This window comes from Perna viridis, chromosome 13 (genome assembly GCF_037379345.1).
Source record: "Perna viridis isolate PV_CMFRI_1.1 ecotype Kerala chromosome 13, ASM3737934v1, whole genome shotgun sequence".
Taxonomy (NCBI): Eukaryota; Metazoa; Mollusca; class Bivalvia; order Mytilida; family Mytilidae; genus Perna; species Perna viridis.
This window is the reverse complement of record NC_142457.1, coordinates 6,058,456-6,078,196: the sequence shown is the minus strand read 5'-3', so window position 1 is coordinate 6,078,196 and position 19,741 is coordinate 6,058,456. Positions and strand designations below refer to the sequence as shown.

At 34.6% G+C, this 19,741-nt stretch overlaps 1 protein-coding gene across 1 annotated transcript; it reads left to right on the top strand.

The window, feature by feature from the left end:
* Nucleotides 1-1,803: 1,803 nt before the first annotated feature.
* Nucleotides 1,804-8,418, top strand: LOC148599369 (uncharacterized). Its single transcript, XM_088558825.1, has 2 exons — nucleotides 1,804-1,839; nucleotides 7,326-8,418. Exon 2 carries the CDS (start codon nucleotides 7,495-7,497, stop codon nucleotides 8,416-8,418), a length of 924 nt encoding a protein of 307 aa, XP_088414951.1. The 5' UTR covers nucleotides 1,804-1,839; nucleotides 7,326-7,494.
* Nucleotides 8,419-19,741: the final 11,323 nt, after the last annotated feature.

The following is a 19,741-nucleotide window of genomic DNA, read 5'->3' as shown; positions in this document are numbered from 1 at the left end:
TCTGGATAAGAAGATGAATATAAATTTTCATAATAATTTTTAATATTTGTTAGCAACTCCCCCTGATCTGTTAGAATGTTTCCATCCCCGGACTTTAATTTGTTAATTGATTTCTTAATTTGTCTCTGTTTTTCTAAACCAAGAAAATACGAATTATTTTTTTCACCAAGTTCAATCCATTTTTCCCTAGATCTGATTTGTGCCCCTTTTGCCTTTTCATCGTAAATTTTACCAATTTCAATTTCAAGATTATTAATTTCCTTATCTGTAATATCTGAATCTACGTCTTGTTCATCCCTTACCTTCAACTTATGTTCCAATTTTTTCTCAAGAAGTTTCAAATTTTCCCTAGTTGTTTTTGCTTTATTTCTGCAATATTCAACATTTATCTCCCTTACCTTAATTTTGAAAACATCCCATGCCATTTGTATGTCATTAGTATTTTGTTTATCTTTAAAACACTTATCAATTAATAGATTAATCGTATTTACATAAACATCATCATTTAAAACCGAATTATTTATCTTCCAATAACCCCTCCCTTTTTCTGACGCACCGGTCTTAAACTTTAAAAATATGCTCTGATGATCTGTATAATTAATGACAGCTGGCTTAATTTTACAACATTCTAAAATACGGAATAAAATCTTTTCCGATCAATATTATATCTATGCGACTCGCTTGAGACTTATCCTTTCTCCGCCAAGTAAATTGTTGTTTATTTTCATTTAAAAGTCTCCAGATATCAGTTAACTTATTTTCTTTTATTAAAACTTTAAGACTATTAACTGGTTGGTTTTTTTGTGTCCCTACTCTAGTACTTTTCCTATCAATACTTCTGAAATTATCGTTAAAATCACCCCCAATATAGGATTTCCAATCCCATGTTCTTTAAGCATACTATTTACTTTTTTAAAAAATGCATTTCTACTAGTTTTACAATTAGGCGCATATAAACATAATAAAGAGAATATACAATTATCTATTTCAATATTAATCAAAATGATTCTACCTTTCTCATCTGAAAATGTATCAATAATTTTATGATTTAATGATTTTTTGATTACTATTGCAACACCACACCTGTTTGTTGTTGCATTATTGCAATAAACTTTAAATTCGTCGTATTTCAACATTTCTTTTTCAATATTAATATCAAAATGTGTTTCCTGTAAAAAGCAAATCGAACACTTTTGTGATTTAATCCATTCAAAAACTCTATTCCGTTTATTTCTACATTTCAAACCGTTTATATTTAAAGTATTTAGATTTAATACATTTTCAGATCCCATTGTAAATAGTGATAACAATATTTATATTAAATACATATATATCAATATAACATTTATTAACATTTACACAAACAAAAAACTTTACACAAACGATGACACAGATATAGTTACACAACATATTTAAAACGGGTACAAACATTGGGTAAAGTGTACGTGACCTGATAGCACCTATTGACCTTGTCTGGGTCAAAGCTTTATAATGATAGACACAAAACATGTGGTCAAGAGTGTGTGCTATTTTACCTGGATATTCACTTTTTTTCATCTAAAACAACATGAACATCCGTAAAAAGTGGAAAAATTATTGTTCTGAAGTGACAATGGGTATTAGCCTGAGAAATATAAAAAATGTAAGTTGTAACAATTGCGTATTTTGTGAAAGCTAGCTGTAAGATGAAAACTTTGGAACAAAATGTGATGAATTCGGATTGAACAAGTGTTTCCTTACTCAAAACGAGATAAAAATTATCAATGTGTTCTTTGAAATGCACCGAGACAGCAAACCCTACAAAGACGTGGAGCTCGAGACACAAACGGATAAAATACTGTGAGTATTTCTCGATTTTATCAGTTTCTTCAGTATAAGCTAGCAAATATTTTTTGTAGACATCATGTAACATATGCAAGTACACGTATAAGATGTTATAGAAACACCGATTGAGACAAATATTGTAACCACTTCTACATCGGATGAAATATGAAGTGATAAGTAAATTTCCAAAATTTGGTCTTAAATCAGAATTTAAATGGACAGTGTCGTACATACATACTATAAAACGGTATAAACAAAAACCCAAATATAGTTTGTCTAGTGCTAAAAATAGAATAGGTGAAATCCAAAATAAAACGTAAACAAACTTCAGCTGTTTTAATAAACGTTTGTAAACATAAATAGGATATGTGATCTTGACATATTTTATTCTTTCGTTTTTGTTTGTAAACGAATTATTTAACAAGCTATTGTTGGTAAAACTCATTTCACAGTTTTTGTAAATTAAATCAGCTGCATAGTTGGACATAATTAACTCTATTTTGGCAACTCTGTTATTACCACTTTCTATTAAATATTTTGATTTTACATTAGAACCTTGTATTGTTTTACATTTATTCATAGTTTGTAACAACGTAATAAAGTAAGTGCCTGTACGGTACAACTTAATTATAGTGTTACACAACATTAAAGATGTATTGCATACAAGAGAAAAACTAAAACAAGTTTTGATTTTCTTTATATTAGAATCCTTCACACAAATATTAATATCATCTCTATGTGAAATATACATCACAATTTAATTCAATACAACAAACTTTAAGAAAAGAATCATTATCTTTTCACCAAAACACAATTCAATGTTTACTCTTTTGAAGAGCTTGTTTTTACATACCATTTTTATCTTTTTTTAAAGTTTTTTTTGGGGGTTTAATTAAAATTACACTATTACATAATAATTAACCTTTATTTGCTTTTTTACCTTTGTTCTTCTCCTCAGGTGTTGGAGGAGTGTGTTGATTTTTGTTTCTACCCTTACCATGTTGATTTCTACTTTCTGGAGTGTTTACAGAAGCGTCAATTGTACCTTGAGATTTAACAAAGAAACAGACTTTTCATTTTTTTTTTTTTTTTTGGAAGTGTTTTGATTTCTCCCAGTTCTTGGTTTTTCTTGTTAATGGGGTGTCATGTCAGATTGCCCAAAGGCCTGTCCATTTGACTGTTGACCACCTTTTTCTTTCTGCTGTTGTTTCATTGTCTGTTGTTGTTTTATTGTCTGTTTTTGTTGTTCACATTGTTCTTGTTGTATCTCAGGCTCATCAGCTTTTGTACTATCATTATCATCATTTTCATTTTCACTTAATTCAACATCATCATCATCATCTTTACCTTCATTGTCACTAAACATTTCTGGTGTTAATGCTTCTGGACAATCCATTTGTCTGTGCCCTGATTCATTACACCTTTTACATTTCCAATCATTTGGACATTCTAGAATCATATGCCCAGTTTCAAAGCATTTATTGCATGTTTTAACATTTGACTCATTTGAATAACTGTCTGTAGGCTGGCCACTGTGTAAGACTATAGCACTGTATCTCCCCATTTTCATGAATTTAGGTAGAGGTTCTATAAAGGTTTTACACAATAGGATCCTGTCTCCATTTTCACAGTTAGTGAGTCTCCCATCAACTCTGATGTGTGCTCTTGTTATGAAATCAACTTTTACCCCTTTAAGTTCTATTGTTCTTTTAATAATGCCATCATCAGCACTAAGAGGGACCCCTTTCACTATAACTTTCATTATGGCCGGGTTTGCAGTCAAAGGGTTGTTTGGATTGTGTGTGTGAATGTTTATTTGCTTGCCCCTCAGCGCAATGCCCTTTGTTAACAACGACAAACGACCTTCCTGGTTGTCCATATATATACGCCACATACGACGAATACGTTGGATACCTTTGATTGTACATGGGTCTACTACTTCGCCGATAGCCTTGTATATTTCAACATGTGTGACAAATGATTCTTTTTGGGAATTACAGAACCAAATATATCACTGTCTTTTACGAAAATTGGTTCACAGAATTGGGGTTGTCATCAACTTTTTTATCACCACTAGCGTTAGTGTCTGTTCTCGCAACATCAGAATAGAACGCCGCCATGTTTGTTATTGTTGTTTCGTTCAACGAAAAAAGTTATTTTACAATCAGAATACTGCCTTCTAATGTATCAAAATGCTTTTACGTGTAAACGTTAATGTCTTAGGAACTTCCGGAACAAATCTAGATAAACAACACTCAATTGAATTTGTAATAAATCAATTTTTGTCGGAGTTATCCTCAATACACCTTAGCAGATCAAGGACTGTAACTCTCTCTCGGACTGTAACTCTCTCTCTTACATATTAAATAGTAACAGTAATTTGCACCTTTAAAAAAAAAGGTCTACAAGAATGAAATGATATTAAGTTACCATATGTAAAGGGAAATAACTGTTTTTCTCAAAATCCTCAAGAACTGCATAAAAACATTATTTGTAGATAAAATATCAATTGAAAGGGGCAAAAATACATTCAGTGAGTGATACTTACATTCAGATATACATAAAAAGTGTGCACCTACATTGAAAACTTCCACATAAAGTCATGCAGGTGTAAAGTGTGTATTTACGCCATAAAGGGGTGTCCGCAGAAAGTTATCCGGTTATTTTTTCCATAGTAATACACTTATTAAGATGTTGCATTGCATGTGTTGAAAAATTAAAAAACACCATTTAGCACGGTAAGAAATAGTAGCCTGCCCGCCAGCCCGAGACTTTTTGACAAGGGTGACCATTTCAACAAAAATCTATAAAGCCATATAGTAAATATATTGAAAAATTGTATTCAGGACTGGCTAGAATTTGAATGAGTTTCCTACCCTGCATTCAGGTATAGGAAAAACAGTAGTATTTATTTTCCTATACTGACAATATTAACCTTTTCAAGTTTTTCAGTAATTTCTTATGTACATTCCATACATATAATTCAATTGATAACTTAAAATTATATACCAGTACATGTACTGATACATTGTATGTACAATTCCATGTTTTAAATTAAAGCCTTGCAGCCAGGAAACATAGCCACATACATGTACATATATTTCTTACAATTCAATTTCTGCATAAAGAACTGAATATCATTTTTTCCCTCCTATTTAAATTATCAATGAAAATACTACAATTTCTTTGTACCGTGTATATTGCCCTTACTAGTCTAAGAAGTAAAAGAACGATCAACACAATATTTTTTCATACCTTCGTTATTTTTATTGTTCCTGTCTTAAAAATGAAAACCAGATGTACATGTACACAAAGGAGTATCAATGTATTATTTATATACATTCATGCATGTAATAATTTACAATAATATGGGTTCAGGCAAACTGTTAACCTATATGTTCATGTATAATTGCATTTGTACATGCACTTGTTCAGTTTCCCCCCATTGTTATGCTACAACATACATGTATATATTCATACGTTGCTTTCATAATCTGTTGTGTCACAGAATTTAAAAACTTGTGTATGTCGTTTGAGTGTTTCCTTCATTAAGCTTTCTTACTGAAATTTTATTCTAAGACTTTGGCATTTCAAAGACCGATGCACAATTGTATTTTGATACTACTATGCTGGCATAATGTACTTTATCAGGATAGGCAAAGCCCTTTATGTAATTCTAAAGAAGTCGAAAATGTCAAAATGTCTTTTATAGCTTCAGCAATACACGTAGATTGTAACTATAAATAAAAAAGAAACAAGATTAAAACCCTGTGCTTACATGTACAATGTAAATGAATGAATTACTAAAATATGTTTTGTATCCAGTGCCACAATCATGAAATACCTATTTCCTTAATTGTTTAAATAAATCAACTTGGTTATGCATAATCATATTCATAAATTAAATTCTTCTATCTTTTGATTACAGATGGTTATCTAAAAAATGTTTTTTGAATTCACATCTTAAATACAATTAAATAAAATGGGATGTACCAATGGTCTGACAGTACTTTATTCCAACAGGTTGATGGTCTGACAGTTTGATAGTCTGGCAGTTCTAAGAAATTTGATTGAAAAGTAAAAGAAACAATTCATCCATGTACATGTACATATATATCTCAGTCTATAGAGATTTTTAACCATCAGAGGATTCATTAATTTTTCAAGCCGGAGGTTCTTTAAAGAAAGTAGAAGTTACCAAATAAATTCAGCAAGGGGTCTGGGGCCGCTTAAGGCCCCAGTGGGTCCGCGGCAACCCTTTGTAGGAAGTCTGGGGGTGGGGTGGGGCAAAGCCCCCCCGAAAGCTCCTGGATGTAAGCCTTTCTTGTTAAATTTTGGCTTGAAAATATGGGATTAAGTCTGCAGTATTTGATTCAATTAAAACACACAAATTTGAAATCAAGATATATGATGAATCGTAACTGATTTAGTCTCAAAACCCAGAAATCCAGGAGCTCCCCATGATTCCCACCATATACATTTCTAGACTAATGCTGATAAACTTTGTTGACTGTTTAATACTATGCCATTTTATACGAAATTCTGATAAATGTCATACTTTGTTCTCAGGCTTTTATTTACTTGTTGCAAAATTTAAACACTAACACATGCAAATAAAAGCATAGGAACAAAACTAAACATTTAATGAAATTCCATAACATGTGATGGTTCCTGGTGCTGATTAAATTAAAATTCTTCATAATAAAACTTCATTGTTGTTTATTGCCTATAATTATAACTGTGACATGTAGAGCAATTGCATGTGTCTTATTATGAAATGTTGGTCTAAAAATCATAGTCTGATAAAAAATTCGTTGCTTCTTAAAAAGAACAAGGCTGGCAGTTTTAGTCTGGTTGGCTTTCAGATGGTCAGAATTTTTTAAACATTACAATGCATTTATTTTCTAATATATCACTGATCATTAAAAATGCCTAATTTCCTCACGTTTTACCGAATTTAAAAGAGGTGTAGAGTTTATTTCCACCGTTAAACCAAATATCATTAATCATCATTTTCGATTATCACTTTTCCATCCAGTGTTATTGTTTACTATTTCGAGTACTTCCGTTGTAATTTCACGATTGTTTTTCTGTGTTCATTTGGTGGAAATATTATTAATTTGGTGAGTTTTTTACTTTATCTTTGTATAAATATACTTCCGATGGTTAATTACATACATTTTGATAATTAGATATAATTTTTGTAGGTTTATTGACTTTAATTTTAATGATAGGCAGATTGATTTTCGAGTGCACCGCAGTTTTTCACTGTATGTTAGGTGCCGATCGATGAATTATTTTCTCAGTGAAGCTTAATAGCGATTTAATTAATTAAATCTTAATTAAGTTATTTTTACATATTGTATTTTCATGCTTTTGTGTCATTTTCTATTGATTTTCTATTGATATTGTATTACTATTGTGTTTGTATTTTTTGTTTTGATTGGTTATTTTCTTGGTTGACGACATAGGTACATTGTATTTCGTTTTTCTATTTTCAGTAAATCGTCAACATCATCTATTTTTTTGTTCAGCTAATGAAATGTACTCTCTGGAATCTCTGGACTCTCTGGTTGTTGCCATTAAAGATGTTACGCATTTACTTAAATATTTCCACGCCCATTTGCTAGCCAACACATTATTTACAAATTAATAATTTATCAAGTGACAATGGATGACAATACGGAAGACTTAGTAGAAGCTAGTAGAGAAAGAAAGCTTACGGAAAAGGGATTGATGTATTCCATGAATCTTTATAGAAACCAACGTACTCGTCTTATAAAATCATTGACAATCCTAAGTGGTGAACTTGAACGATTGATATCGCAACCAGGAGACGTTGATTTGGTCCGACCAGTGTATTCTAAGTGGATAGGTATATACGAGGAATTACTAGAGACACATGATAAGTACCAAGCAATTTTTACTGACTTGAACGATAAACAAGTAGACAATGCCTCGTTCCAGGATAAAAATCGAGTCTTTCTATCAACAAATCAATCAGCAAAGCACTGGTTCATATTGAATAAAGCGAAAACAATATCACCGCAACATATAGTTCAAGATGATCAGAGATCACACAGATCCGGGAGCGTAAGATCGCACAGGAGTTTAGGTGCAAGGTCACACAGAAGTGCGAGATCTAGTAATGCAAGTCATATATCCAAAGCCAAGTTAATGGAAGAACAACGTAAGGTAGAATTGCTAGCAAGAGCCGAAGCGTTAAGTGAGAAGAAACAACTCGAGGAAGCTAAGTTAAAACTTAAAATTCAGGAAGAAGAATTGGAAATAAAAACGGAGCTTAAAGTTAGTGACGCTAAATCAAAGGTGATAGAGGAGCTGGAGGAAAGTATGAGAGACGACGATTTGTTAGAATTTAAACTCAATAGACATGAAAATCTAACTGAAGTATCTTACAATCAGAAACCTAGACAATCAGAGGCAACACGTATGAAAACGTATGTACAGGAAGAAACGTCACGTTTAAATCCGCAAGCATCTGAATGGATTCCAAGTAAGTCTACGCCTAGGGTGAAGAACTACGACTTAGTAAACAGAAACACACTGTCGTTCCGTCAGAAAGTATTTCAATAGTCCGCAAGCTGAATAAGCCTCAAATCGACATACAGAAATTTGATGGCGATCCTATGTTGTTCAATGGATTTAAGAGACAATTTCAAGCTAGAATTGAATCGAATACGGCTTCCTATGATGAACGTTTAACTTACTTGTTACAGTTTACCCTTGGAGAGCCACATCGTATTGTAAAAGGGTTTTCTCACTTGGATGCGGAAACAGGCTATACAGCGTCAATGAATGAACTTCAGGACAGGTACGGTGAGCCGGATGTGATAGCTAATTCGTTCGTTAGAAAGGCTTTAGATTGGCCCGTGGTTAAGCAAGATAACCCCAAAGCGTTAGATGACTTTTCGATATTTCTTACCGAGTGTTTGTATGCTGTTCAGAACGTCGATGAGGTCAGGGTGTTAGAATACTCGGACAATATGAAAACTCTAGTTCGAAAACTTCCGTTCAACTTACAAGACAAGTGGCGTAATATAGTGTATGAAACAAAGTCACAGCGAAGAACTTTGTTATTTAGTCAACTTGTAGATTTCGTTAAGAGAGAAACAAAAAAGGCTAATGACCCTATTTACGGTAAAGACGTTATGCGTACACCGTCGTCGGTAAAGAAATTTCAAGAATCGTCTTATGGTAATCGTAAAACGTTGGCCACGTCAGTTGAATCTAACTCTCAAAATGATCGTTACGATAGTACGGACTCAAAACCTAATGCATTTTCGAAACCATGTGTTTACTGTGGAAACTCAAGTCATTCACTGAAGATGTGCGACAAAATTACAAGTAAGTCTCTCAAAGACAGATACGATTTTCTCAAGTCTAAAGGTTTCTGTTTCGGTTGTCTGAAATACGGTCATCAGAAGGTTGTATGTAGTCAGAAGGCAACGTGTTCCGTGTGTAAAAAGGGTCATCCGTCAATTCTTCATGTCGATTCACGTAAACAGAAAGTAAATGAAACTTGTAATGACAATTCGGTTAGAGATGTTACTAGTTCTGCAACGTCTACAGGGGATGGAGATGTCGTCCAACAGGCACTTCCAATATTACCAGTAAGAATTAAATGTGCGAAAAGTGACAAGTTTGTTGAAACGTACGCTTTTCTTGACTGTGGCAGTACCGCAACGTTTTGCTCAGAAACTATCATGCGTGAATTGAATGTCGAAGGAAAGAAAACAAAACTCGGTTTGCTTACAATGACACAGACGGAAACGGATGTGAAAGACTGTTACGTAGTTAGTGGTTTGGAAATCAGTGACTTAAACGGTAATAATGTTATATCCTTACCGACTACTTTTTCACAGGAGAAATTACCAGTTACTAGTAGTGATATGGTTTCAGTAAGTGACATTTCAAATTGGCCACATTTGCGTGATATTCCATTACAAAGGATTAGTAACGATCACGTTGGACTCTTAATCGGAGTTAATGTTCCTCGTGCAATGGAGCCGTGGAGTGTGGTACCGTGTGCTAATGGTGGACCTTTCGCGGTTGAGACTGTGCTTGGCTGGGTAATAAACGGTCCGTTGAATGTTTCTAGAGATGAAAATACTTCTTGTAATTTCGTCAGAGCCAATCGCATCACTGCGTCAGTTGTGTCCGAGAATCGTATAGACGTTTCGCTGGAAGATCAAATTCGCAATCAATTTGACTTTGACTTTTGTGAAAGGACTATTGATGATGTCAATAATTCGCCTTCCGTACAAGATCGTAAATTTCTAGATAATGTTTCAAGATCGATAACTCTCGAAAATGGACACTATGTTGTAGACCTTCCGTTTCAGTCGAACGAAAACTCGATGCCGAATAATCGTAAGCAGGCAGAACAGAGGTTGATGTTACTGGCTAAGCGTTTTGAAAAAGACAAACACTTTCAAGATGAGTATGTAACGTTCATGAAAAACGTTTTAGGTGAAGGATATGCGTCGGAGGTATCATCAGAAGATTTGTTAAAGGACGATGGTCATGTATGGTATCTACCACATCACGGTGTGTATCACCCACGTAAGAACAAGATCAGAGTGGTTTTCGATTGTGCGGCAAGATTCCAAGGTACGTCATTAAACGAACGCTTACTTCACGGTCCTAATCTTACGAACAGTCTCGTTGGAACATTGATTAGATTTCGGCAAGATGACATTGCAATAATGGGTGACATTGATTCCATGTTCCATCAAGTGCACGTGCCTACTGAAGATGGAAATTACTTAAGATTCCTATGGTGGAAAGATGGACACACTAACTCGAAACCGATCGAGTATCAAATGAACGTTCACCTTTTTGTTGCCACGTCGTCACCGAGCTGTGTCAATTATGCGTTCAGACAAACTGCAGAAGAAGGCAGAGGTCATTTCAACGATAAAGTGATAGATACGGTATTGAGAAACTTTTACGTGGACGATTGTCTTAAATCGGTGGAAACAGTTGACGGTGTTATTACGTTAGTTCAGGATTTACAAGCGCTTCTTCGGAGAGGTGGATTCAGGATAGCTAAATGGATTAGCAGTAGTCGAGATGTTATGCGATCGATACCGATATCAGATAGAGCCAAAGAAGTGAAGAACATTGATTTAGATCAAGAGATTTTGCCGATCGACAGAGCGTTAGGCGTTCAATGGTGCGTTGAAGATAAAGATAGTTTAAGATATCTCTTCAAGACAAACCGAAAAACCAGACGAGGAATCTTATCAATGGTCAGTAGTGTGTACGATCCGTTGGGATTTTTGGCTCCGTTTACTTTGAGACCGAAAATTATTCTTCAGGAACTATGTAAGTTGAGATTGGCATGGGACGATCCGATACCCGACGCACTATTGCAGAACTGGGAGATTTGGTACAACGATTTGTCGAGACTTTCTAGCTTCAGTGTGCCTCGTTGCTTCAAACCACCCGATTTCGGAAACGTGTTATCTGCTCATCTTCACCATTTTGCCGATGCCAGCGAATCGGGTTACGGTGTATTAAGTTATCTCAGACTTGAAAATGTCGACCACGAAATTCACTGTTCATTCGTAATGAGCAAGGCTAGAGTTACGCCATTGAAGCAAGTTACTATTCCCCGGTTGGAACTTACGGCAGCGACGGTCGCTGTTAGGACTAACAAGATGATTATAAGCGAACTCGAAATTCCGATAGACCATTCGTATTTCTGGACTGATAGTATGTCCGTTCTTCGGTATATCAACAACACAACCGCTAGATTTCAAACATTCGAAGCGAATAGACTTTCAGTTATTCACGAGGGATCGAGTGTTAGTGATTGGAGATACATTAATACGAAGATGAATCCTGCAGACATATCGTCTCGAGGTGCATCTGCTAACGATTTGCTAGAAAAATGTTGGATCGATGCACCGGCGTTCTTGAATCGGCATCCGGATGAATGGCCTAGTCTACCTACAGAAGATCTCGGGAACATCGACACGGAAGATCGAGAAATAAAGCATGCGAAAGTTGCTACAGTTGTGTTAAGACTAAACAACACAAACATTGACATTATGTTAAAACTTTTCGAGCATTATTCCTCATGATATAGGTCAAAACGTGCCGTAGCTTGGATAATAAAAGTTAAAAAGCAATTACTGAAGCGTCTGCGTAAAGTACAGACAAAAGCAGATCACAGGATTAGACATAAACTGTCTTTAAAAGATCTTGAAGAATCCGAAAACACTATTATAATTGTATTGTGCAGCAAGAAGCATTCGGAAAGGAAATTGGTGCTTTGAAGTCAGGAAATCCGAAAATTCACAAGGACAGTCGCATAAGAACTCTTGATCCTTTTCTTGATAGAAATTTATTGCGTGTCGGAGGACGCTTACATTCTTCAAGCTTACCAGAAAACAGTAAACATCCAGTTATACTGCCAAAGAACAATCACGTGTCGAATTTGATACTACATCATGTTCATATTCTTTTGAAACACAGTGGTCGTAATCATATGTTGTCAGCGTTGAGGCAAAGATACTGGATAATTAGTGCTCCTTCCGCCATCAGAAAGATAATGTCCAAGTGCGTAAATTGTCGTCGTGTAAGTGCTAAAGTTGGAGAGCAAAAAATGGCAGAATTGCCAGATCGTGTGTTACCGGACGATCCGCCTTTTACTAGAGTCGGTGTGGATTATTTTGGACCTTTTGAGGTTAAACATCGCAGATCTAGAGTTAAACGTCACGGAGTGATATTTATATGTTTGGCCAGTCGGGCAGTTCATTTGGAAATCGCTTCATCATTGGACACTGATTCGTATATTAACGTTCTAAGACGATTCGTTTCTCGACGAGGACAAGTTTCACTCATAAGATCTGACAACGGAACTAATTTCATTGGTGCGGAACGGGAAATGAAACGAGCTATTGACGAATGGAATTTACATCAGATTGAAAGTTCGATGCTTCAAAACAGTGTTGAATTGAAATTCAACCCTCCTAGTGGTTCCCATTTCGGAGGTATTTGGGAAAGGTTGATTCGTAGTATCATGAGAATAATTTCAAGTGTGATCAAGGAATAAGTTCTAGACGATGACGGTCTACACACACTGATGTGTGAAGTGGAAGCTATACTGAATAGCAGACCTATTACTATGAACTCTGACAATCCGAACGATTTAGAAGCATTAACGCCAAACCATTTGCTCCTGATGAAATGCAGGCCGGTTCTTCCTCCTGGATTATTTTCTAAGACTGACAATTACTGCAGACGTAGGTGGCGTCAAATTCAGTACATGTCCAATTTATTCTGGAGTCGATGGTTATGTGAATACCTAACAATTCTTCAAGAACGGCAAAAATGGAACAATGTTAAGAGAAATTTACATGTTGGATTTAGACTAGTTTAGGGTATTATGTATACTTACCTAGTAGGGACATTTTGCGATATGTTTCATTTGTTATGTTGACATTTTCACTTTGATTATTTTGTGAGGGTATTTCTTGTATTTTTTTATGGTTTATATTTTTTTTGTTTCATTGTAATTGCTCGCTATGCTTCACAATTAAGGGGCTGGTATGTAGAGTTCATTTCCACCGTTAAACCAAATATCATTAATCATCATTTTCGATTATCACTTTTCCATCCAGTGTTATTGTTTACTATTTCGAGTACTTCCGTTGTAATTTCACGATTGTTTTTCTGTGTTCATTTGGTGGAAATATTATTAATTTGGTGAGTTTTTTACTTTATCTTTGTATAAATATACTTCCGATGGTTAATTACATACATTTTGATAATTAGATATAATTTTTGTAGGTTTATTGACTTTAATTTTAATGATAGGCCGATTGATTTTCGAGTGCACCGCAATTTTGCACTGCATGTTAGGTGCCGATCGATAAATTATTTTCTCAGTGAAGCTTAATAGCGATTTAATTGATTTTCTTGGTTGACGACATAGGTACATTGTACTCTCTGGAATCTCTGGACTCTCTGGTTGTTGTCATTAAAGATGTTACGCATTTACTTATATATTTCCACGCCCATTTGCTAGCCAACACAAGCGAAATGCCTAATTTTTTGGATTTACATATTAAATTCGATGTTCCGAGTTAAATTCGGACTTGTGCCGTTAAAATTAGTATAAAATAATTAAATCAGGCTATTAATTTAAAATTCGGATATTCCCGAGAAAATTCGGTTTGTACGATAAAATTAGGATACACAACGTATTTAAATTCGAGGTTGTTCCCATTTAAATTCGAACTTGTTTCTAATTAAATTCGACGTTGTTCTCGGTTAAATTCGGTGATGTTAAAGTTAAATTTTCACTAATTTTGTTTAAAGTGTGTCATTAATTTCTTTTGAAACCTAAATTTTTCACGAGTGTAGGTGGCGCTCTTCGTAAAGACAAAATGCTAGTGCCCGGAGAAAATGCTTTAAAGACGCGGTAATCTGTAAAATTAAAACGTGAACATGCTAAAAGGTGTTGGATTCAATGTACAACAACAAGAATTTTTGTGGTGTAACAATGAAATATAAAATTATGAACAATAGATATCACCACTACAAAAAAGTATAGACTTTATGCCGTTGTAAATTAAAACAGCTTTATAGGAGCCGGATAGTGAACGGGTATTTCTCAAGGAATAAATGTTTTAACTTGGAACTATGAGAGCAGAGCATAGACGAATGTGGAATTCCATCCTCTTATATAATTATAATATCACTTGCTAGATTTTAAAATACTGGTGTCATTGCTTAATTGTCTCGGGCCAGTAGATAGAAAGGTTGATGCTGTATTTTTGGATGTGTATTGGTTTTTTACAGTAAGACAACCATGTGAAATTCCGATTTTCTGTATGTCATATTTTTAAGCAGATTCGAACAGATTCGGCTGTACACTAGTACTGTACGTGCGATTTTTAGCTTATTTATCTACTACGAATACATTGTGCACATTAAAAGTGTCAACTGCGGTCGGGTCCATAGCTTCCTAACTGATGGGTGATCTTTCGAAGAAAAAAATCGGTATTATACAAGACTGGAAAAATTTTATGACTCTTATACATTCTATAGATTTTTGCATGCACACGTTGTTTCTAATGATTTTATTTACTAGTATTCGACAGCTATCTACTGCATTACATGTCTCCACGGGTAGTGCCATATACCTATAGTTACAGGTCTATGATTGTGCGGTACTAAAGAAAATTATAATATTCAACCAAACTGTAAAAAGGAAATCTGGATGACCTTATAATTACAATTTAACGTCTGAAATTAACTTTACAAAGTAAATTGTCAAACAAATATTTCAGGTCTACTTAAAAAATAATTTTGTAAACACGTACTTCAGTAACCGCAATACCTTTTCATCTTATAGGACTGTATCAAGGACTGTATATAATACATTGTATAGCTTTAATGCTTGAGGTCACTACTCTATGGTCAATACGTAAATTGTACATGCATATATTCTCAAGCGAATACTACGTAATAACTTTTAAATCCTAGCTTTTCACAATGACAAATTTCATTTTAAGAATAAAAAGGGAAATTAGATGAGTGACACAACATACAAAAACTCACTAGCTCAGGAGCAAACATTATAGGAGTTATTAATCAATTACAAGTTATTTCAAGTTTTATGAATATAAAATAAAAAAAGAAGAAAAAAAACAACCCCCCCAAAAAATAACAAAAACAGTTAATTCGATTTAACAGAAGGCCATGATCGTCTCCACTGTGGTAGCATTTTACAGGTCCATCAGTTTCTTACCCTGCAGTGCAACCACATGTGCTGTGTACAGCTATGTTAGTGTCTCAGCAAACTTCTTCTGCAAGCTGTGGAGGAAAAGCATTGTTACGCACGACTCAAACAACATTCTTCACTATGTATATCTACATATTATGTTTATTGACAGACCCGACTGGTGAGCTGTAAACGTTCATTTACATACACAACGCGAGCACACACTACGTGCCGATTGATTGACGCTCGAGGGCGATAAATAAACATCCTTTTCCTAATCATGTATCACTTGTTAAAAAATCGGAGTCTTCAACCTCGGGGTTTTCTTTGGAAAGGAGGAGGGGGTAACTTCCGATGTGATAGGAATGAGCCGCTGTGCTGTTCTACCGCACTGTCAACGATTATGGGAAAAAATATTAAAAGGCAATCCAAATTATGCTTTGTAAGTGTGATATGCAAAAACACGCCACAACTTTGGGGAACTACAGATTCTTTACAAAAGACAATGCATGTTTGTGTTATCATTTTCCCTTGCGTAAAAAAAAATGGCAGTAATAATTTAAGTTTCTCATTCGGCAAAAGAACAACTCAAATATGTATCTCGTTGATTTTATATATTTTTTTAAATCGCTGTAAATATAATAACATATACATGTATGTTATTTTTTTCTATTTTCAGATGGACGGAATATATAGGGATTTTGATAGTTTCACTTTACTTAAAGTGTGTAAACTACACGCTTAGATTTAATTGATGCTGGTATAAACTGTCGGTGCACGGATAAGATTAACCCTTTATAAATCCTGTCTTAGTAATATCTTATAAAATTTTCAAAGATCACGTTATCAAGTTGATTTCGAACAATTCGTTTTCAGATAATCTTTTGTCGTTTAAAGATGTGCAATTAAATATAAACTTTAAGAATATCCAAGCGATGAACATAAAATGGATGTTACAATAAACATGAAATTATGATGAAATGAAAAAAGAAAAAAACGGGGTGGGATACAAGGATAATTGGGTCAACAAATTTTGATTGCCACAGGAAATAGGGAGTGGTGGGTAGAACTTACTTCTGTTGGTAAACACACAGACGTAAAACACAAATTGATGTCAATGTATTTATGATATAGATCACAATAAATTATGGATTTTTCCCTGTACATGTATAATAAATTTCTAAAATTCACATGTGAAATAAAGCCTTTAGTTCCGCTCTCGGATTTTCCTAGGCCAAAATACTGGTAAATTTAAAATTTATTTGAAAATTGCTATAAACTGTTGAGAAAATCTATAAGATAAATATGTAACCAATTGGTTATTGTAAATGACCAAAGTATAATAATATCTTGAGATTTAACTGTTAATTCTAGGTGTTCTTCGGCACTTGTGATCACGTTTCGGTTTTTTACTCTATCCAATTAATCATCATATCCATCATATCTATATATTTGGAAGAACTATGAAACTAAAAGAAAAATCAGATAGAAACAACTTTTTCAAATTTCCTTTAACCTCATTCTGATGCATTTCAATAACAAGAACATGTCATTTCTTCAAGTAATAACATGTACTAAAATCACTTGTCAGTTCGGAAAAAAAACGATATCCTTTTATGATTTTAAAGTACATGAAATAATAAATTATCGATGGTTGCCCCATATAGTTATAATACTGGTAAATGAAAACATAGTCACTGCCGGATGTCCGCATGGCTGATTTTAAATAGGAACAAGCGAATTCTCATATATATTTGTGTTGTTTTTTTATTTCAAATTGATGAAAATGCATGCATTTAATTTTATTGCTCAAGTTGAATAAATTTTTAAGGGATTTCATTTTTCACATCATTTCCTGTTTTAATTTCAACTCAATTTTTACTCTTGCGATTTTAAATTACATGAAATATTTAATGAATAAATTATCTACAATTGAATAATAAATGAAAACCTAGGCACTACCGGATGTCTACACGTCTGATTTTAAATATTTTGAACCAATGTTCAACTAATAAATAAAAATATCCACACCCAATTGTAGACATCAAAGAGTCCAGGTCAGGGTATGTTACCCACGTAATGGCTGACGTGCCGGAAAAACTTTGTACAAAAGAAGTCTAAAAATCTGACGATGTAATTACTTTTTTATAATTAATTAGAGCATTACGTGCAGTTTTACATGTCATTTCCACTGGTAGTACTTTTACTTGTGAAAATTGTCTTTTACTGGTTTGTTTTTTTTTTTTTTTTTTTGTTAGGGTTTAACGTCCGAGCAGCAATATTTCAGCTATATTCAGACGATGAACATGAAATTGATGATAAAAATGAACATGAAATGATGATGAAATGAAAAAGGGATGGGACACAAGGGCAATGGGGTCGACAAATTTTGATTGCCACTGGAAATAGGGAGAGGTGGGTAGGGTCGGGCAATTTAGCCTCCTGTGGTGGAGCCCTATGGTTCCTATTCCGGAAGAATACCACAGTAGGGTTCTTTAACGTGCGAGGAACGTGGGATTTTTCCCAACACGGTGCACCATTATGGTTTGCGGTCAGGTTTTCTGTATTATAGCCTGACAACCCCAGCATGTAACACGCCAGGGGTACCCCCATTCCACCACCTGGGGCACACATCCCAGTTGTTTTGTGGGCAGAGCGCCCTAGCCCCCGGCTAGGTTTCTGAGCACTATTAAGTCGCCTTTTCCGACAAGCTTAGCGCTGCTGCAGGCCTACTCTTTTAACATCCGGACCTGTACGGGGCTCTTTTATTGGTCTAAGTGCAACTCTTATGGTCTTAGTGCACTAAGATCGGTCTTTGCGGTGTTTAGACGGACCCCCACACAGGGTTCTGTAACGTGCGAGGAGCGTGGTATCTTTCCTAACAAGTTGCACTTATATGATGTGCGGTCGGGATATCCGTATATTTGCCTAATGATCCCAGAATGTAACGTGCCAGTGTTACCCCATGTACAAGGTTCTAAGCACTATTAAGTCGGCTTTAGCGACAAGCCTGGCGCTGTTACCGTCTATTCTTTTGACACGTACTATGGTCCGAACGGGGCTTGAATTTGTTTTAAAAAGACAGACAAAACCCCCCTTTTAGCTTACTGTACAGTGCTATTATCTTAGTAGTTTTATAAAATGAACACTTTTAACTACCTGTTAATTACATAAATGAAATAAACATTCTGTTCTTAATCGTGTATGGCTTGTTGAAAAATCGGAGTCTTCAACCTCGAGGTTTTCTTTGGGGAGTAACTTCCGATGTGATAGGGATGAGCCGCTGTGCTGTTCTACACAACTGTCAACGATTTTGGGGAAAAAATATTAAAAGGCAATTCAAATTATGCTTTGTACATGTGATATGCACAAACACGCCACAAGTTTGGGGAACTACAACTTCTTTACAAAAACAACACATGTTTTTGTTAGTATTTTCCGTTGCGCAACAAAACTTTTTTTATGGCAGTAAAAGTTTCTCATTCAGCAAAGGAACAACTCAAATATGTATCTCGTTGATTTTATCATTTTTTTAAATCGCTGTTAAGTATATAATATAATAACATATACATGTATGTTATTTTTTTCTATTTTCAGATGGACGGAATATGTAGGGATTTTGATAGTTTCACTTTACTTAAAGTGTGTAAACTACACGCTTAGATTTAATTGATGCTGGTATAAACTGTCGGTGCACGGATAAGATTAACCCTTTATAAATCCTGTCTTAGTAATATCTTATAAAATTTTCAAAGATCACGTTATCAAGTTGATTTCGAACAATTCGTTTTCAGATAATCTTTTGTCATTTAAAGATATGTGCAATTAAATATAAACTTTAAGAATATCCAAGCGATGAACATAAAATGGATGTTACAATAAACATGAAATTATGATGAAATGAAAACAAAAAAAAGGGGAAGGATACAAGGATAATAGGGTATAAACATTTTGTTTGCTACTGGAAATAGCGAGTGGTGGGTAGGGTCGGTGAATTTAGCATCTTGTGGCGGAGAGCAAAGATTCCTACTCCGATTGAATACCACACAGGGTTCTGTAACGTGCGATGAGCTCGGTATCTTTCCCAACAAATTGCACTTTTATGATGTGCAGTCGGGATTTCAGTATTTTTGCCTAACGATTTGAGAATGTAACATG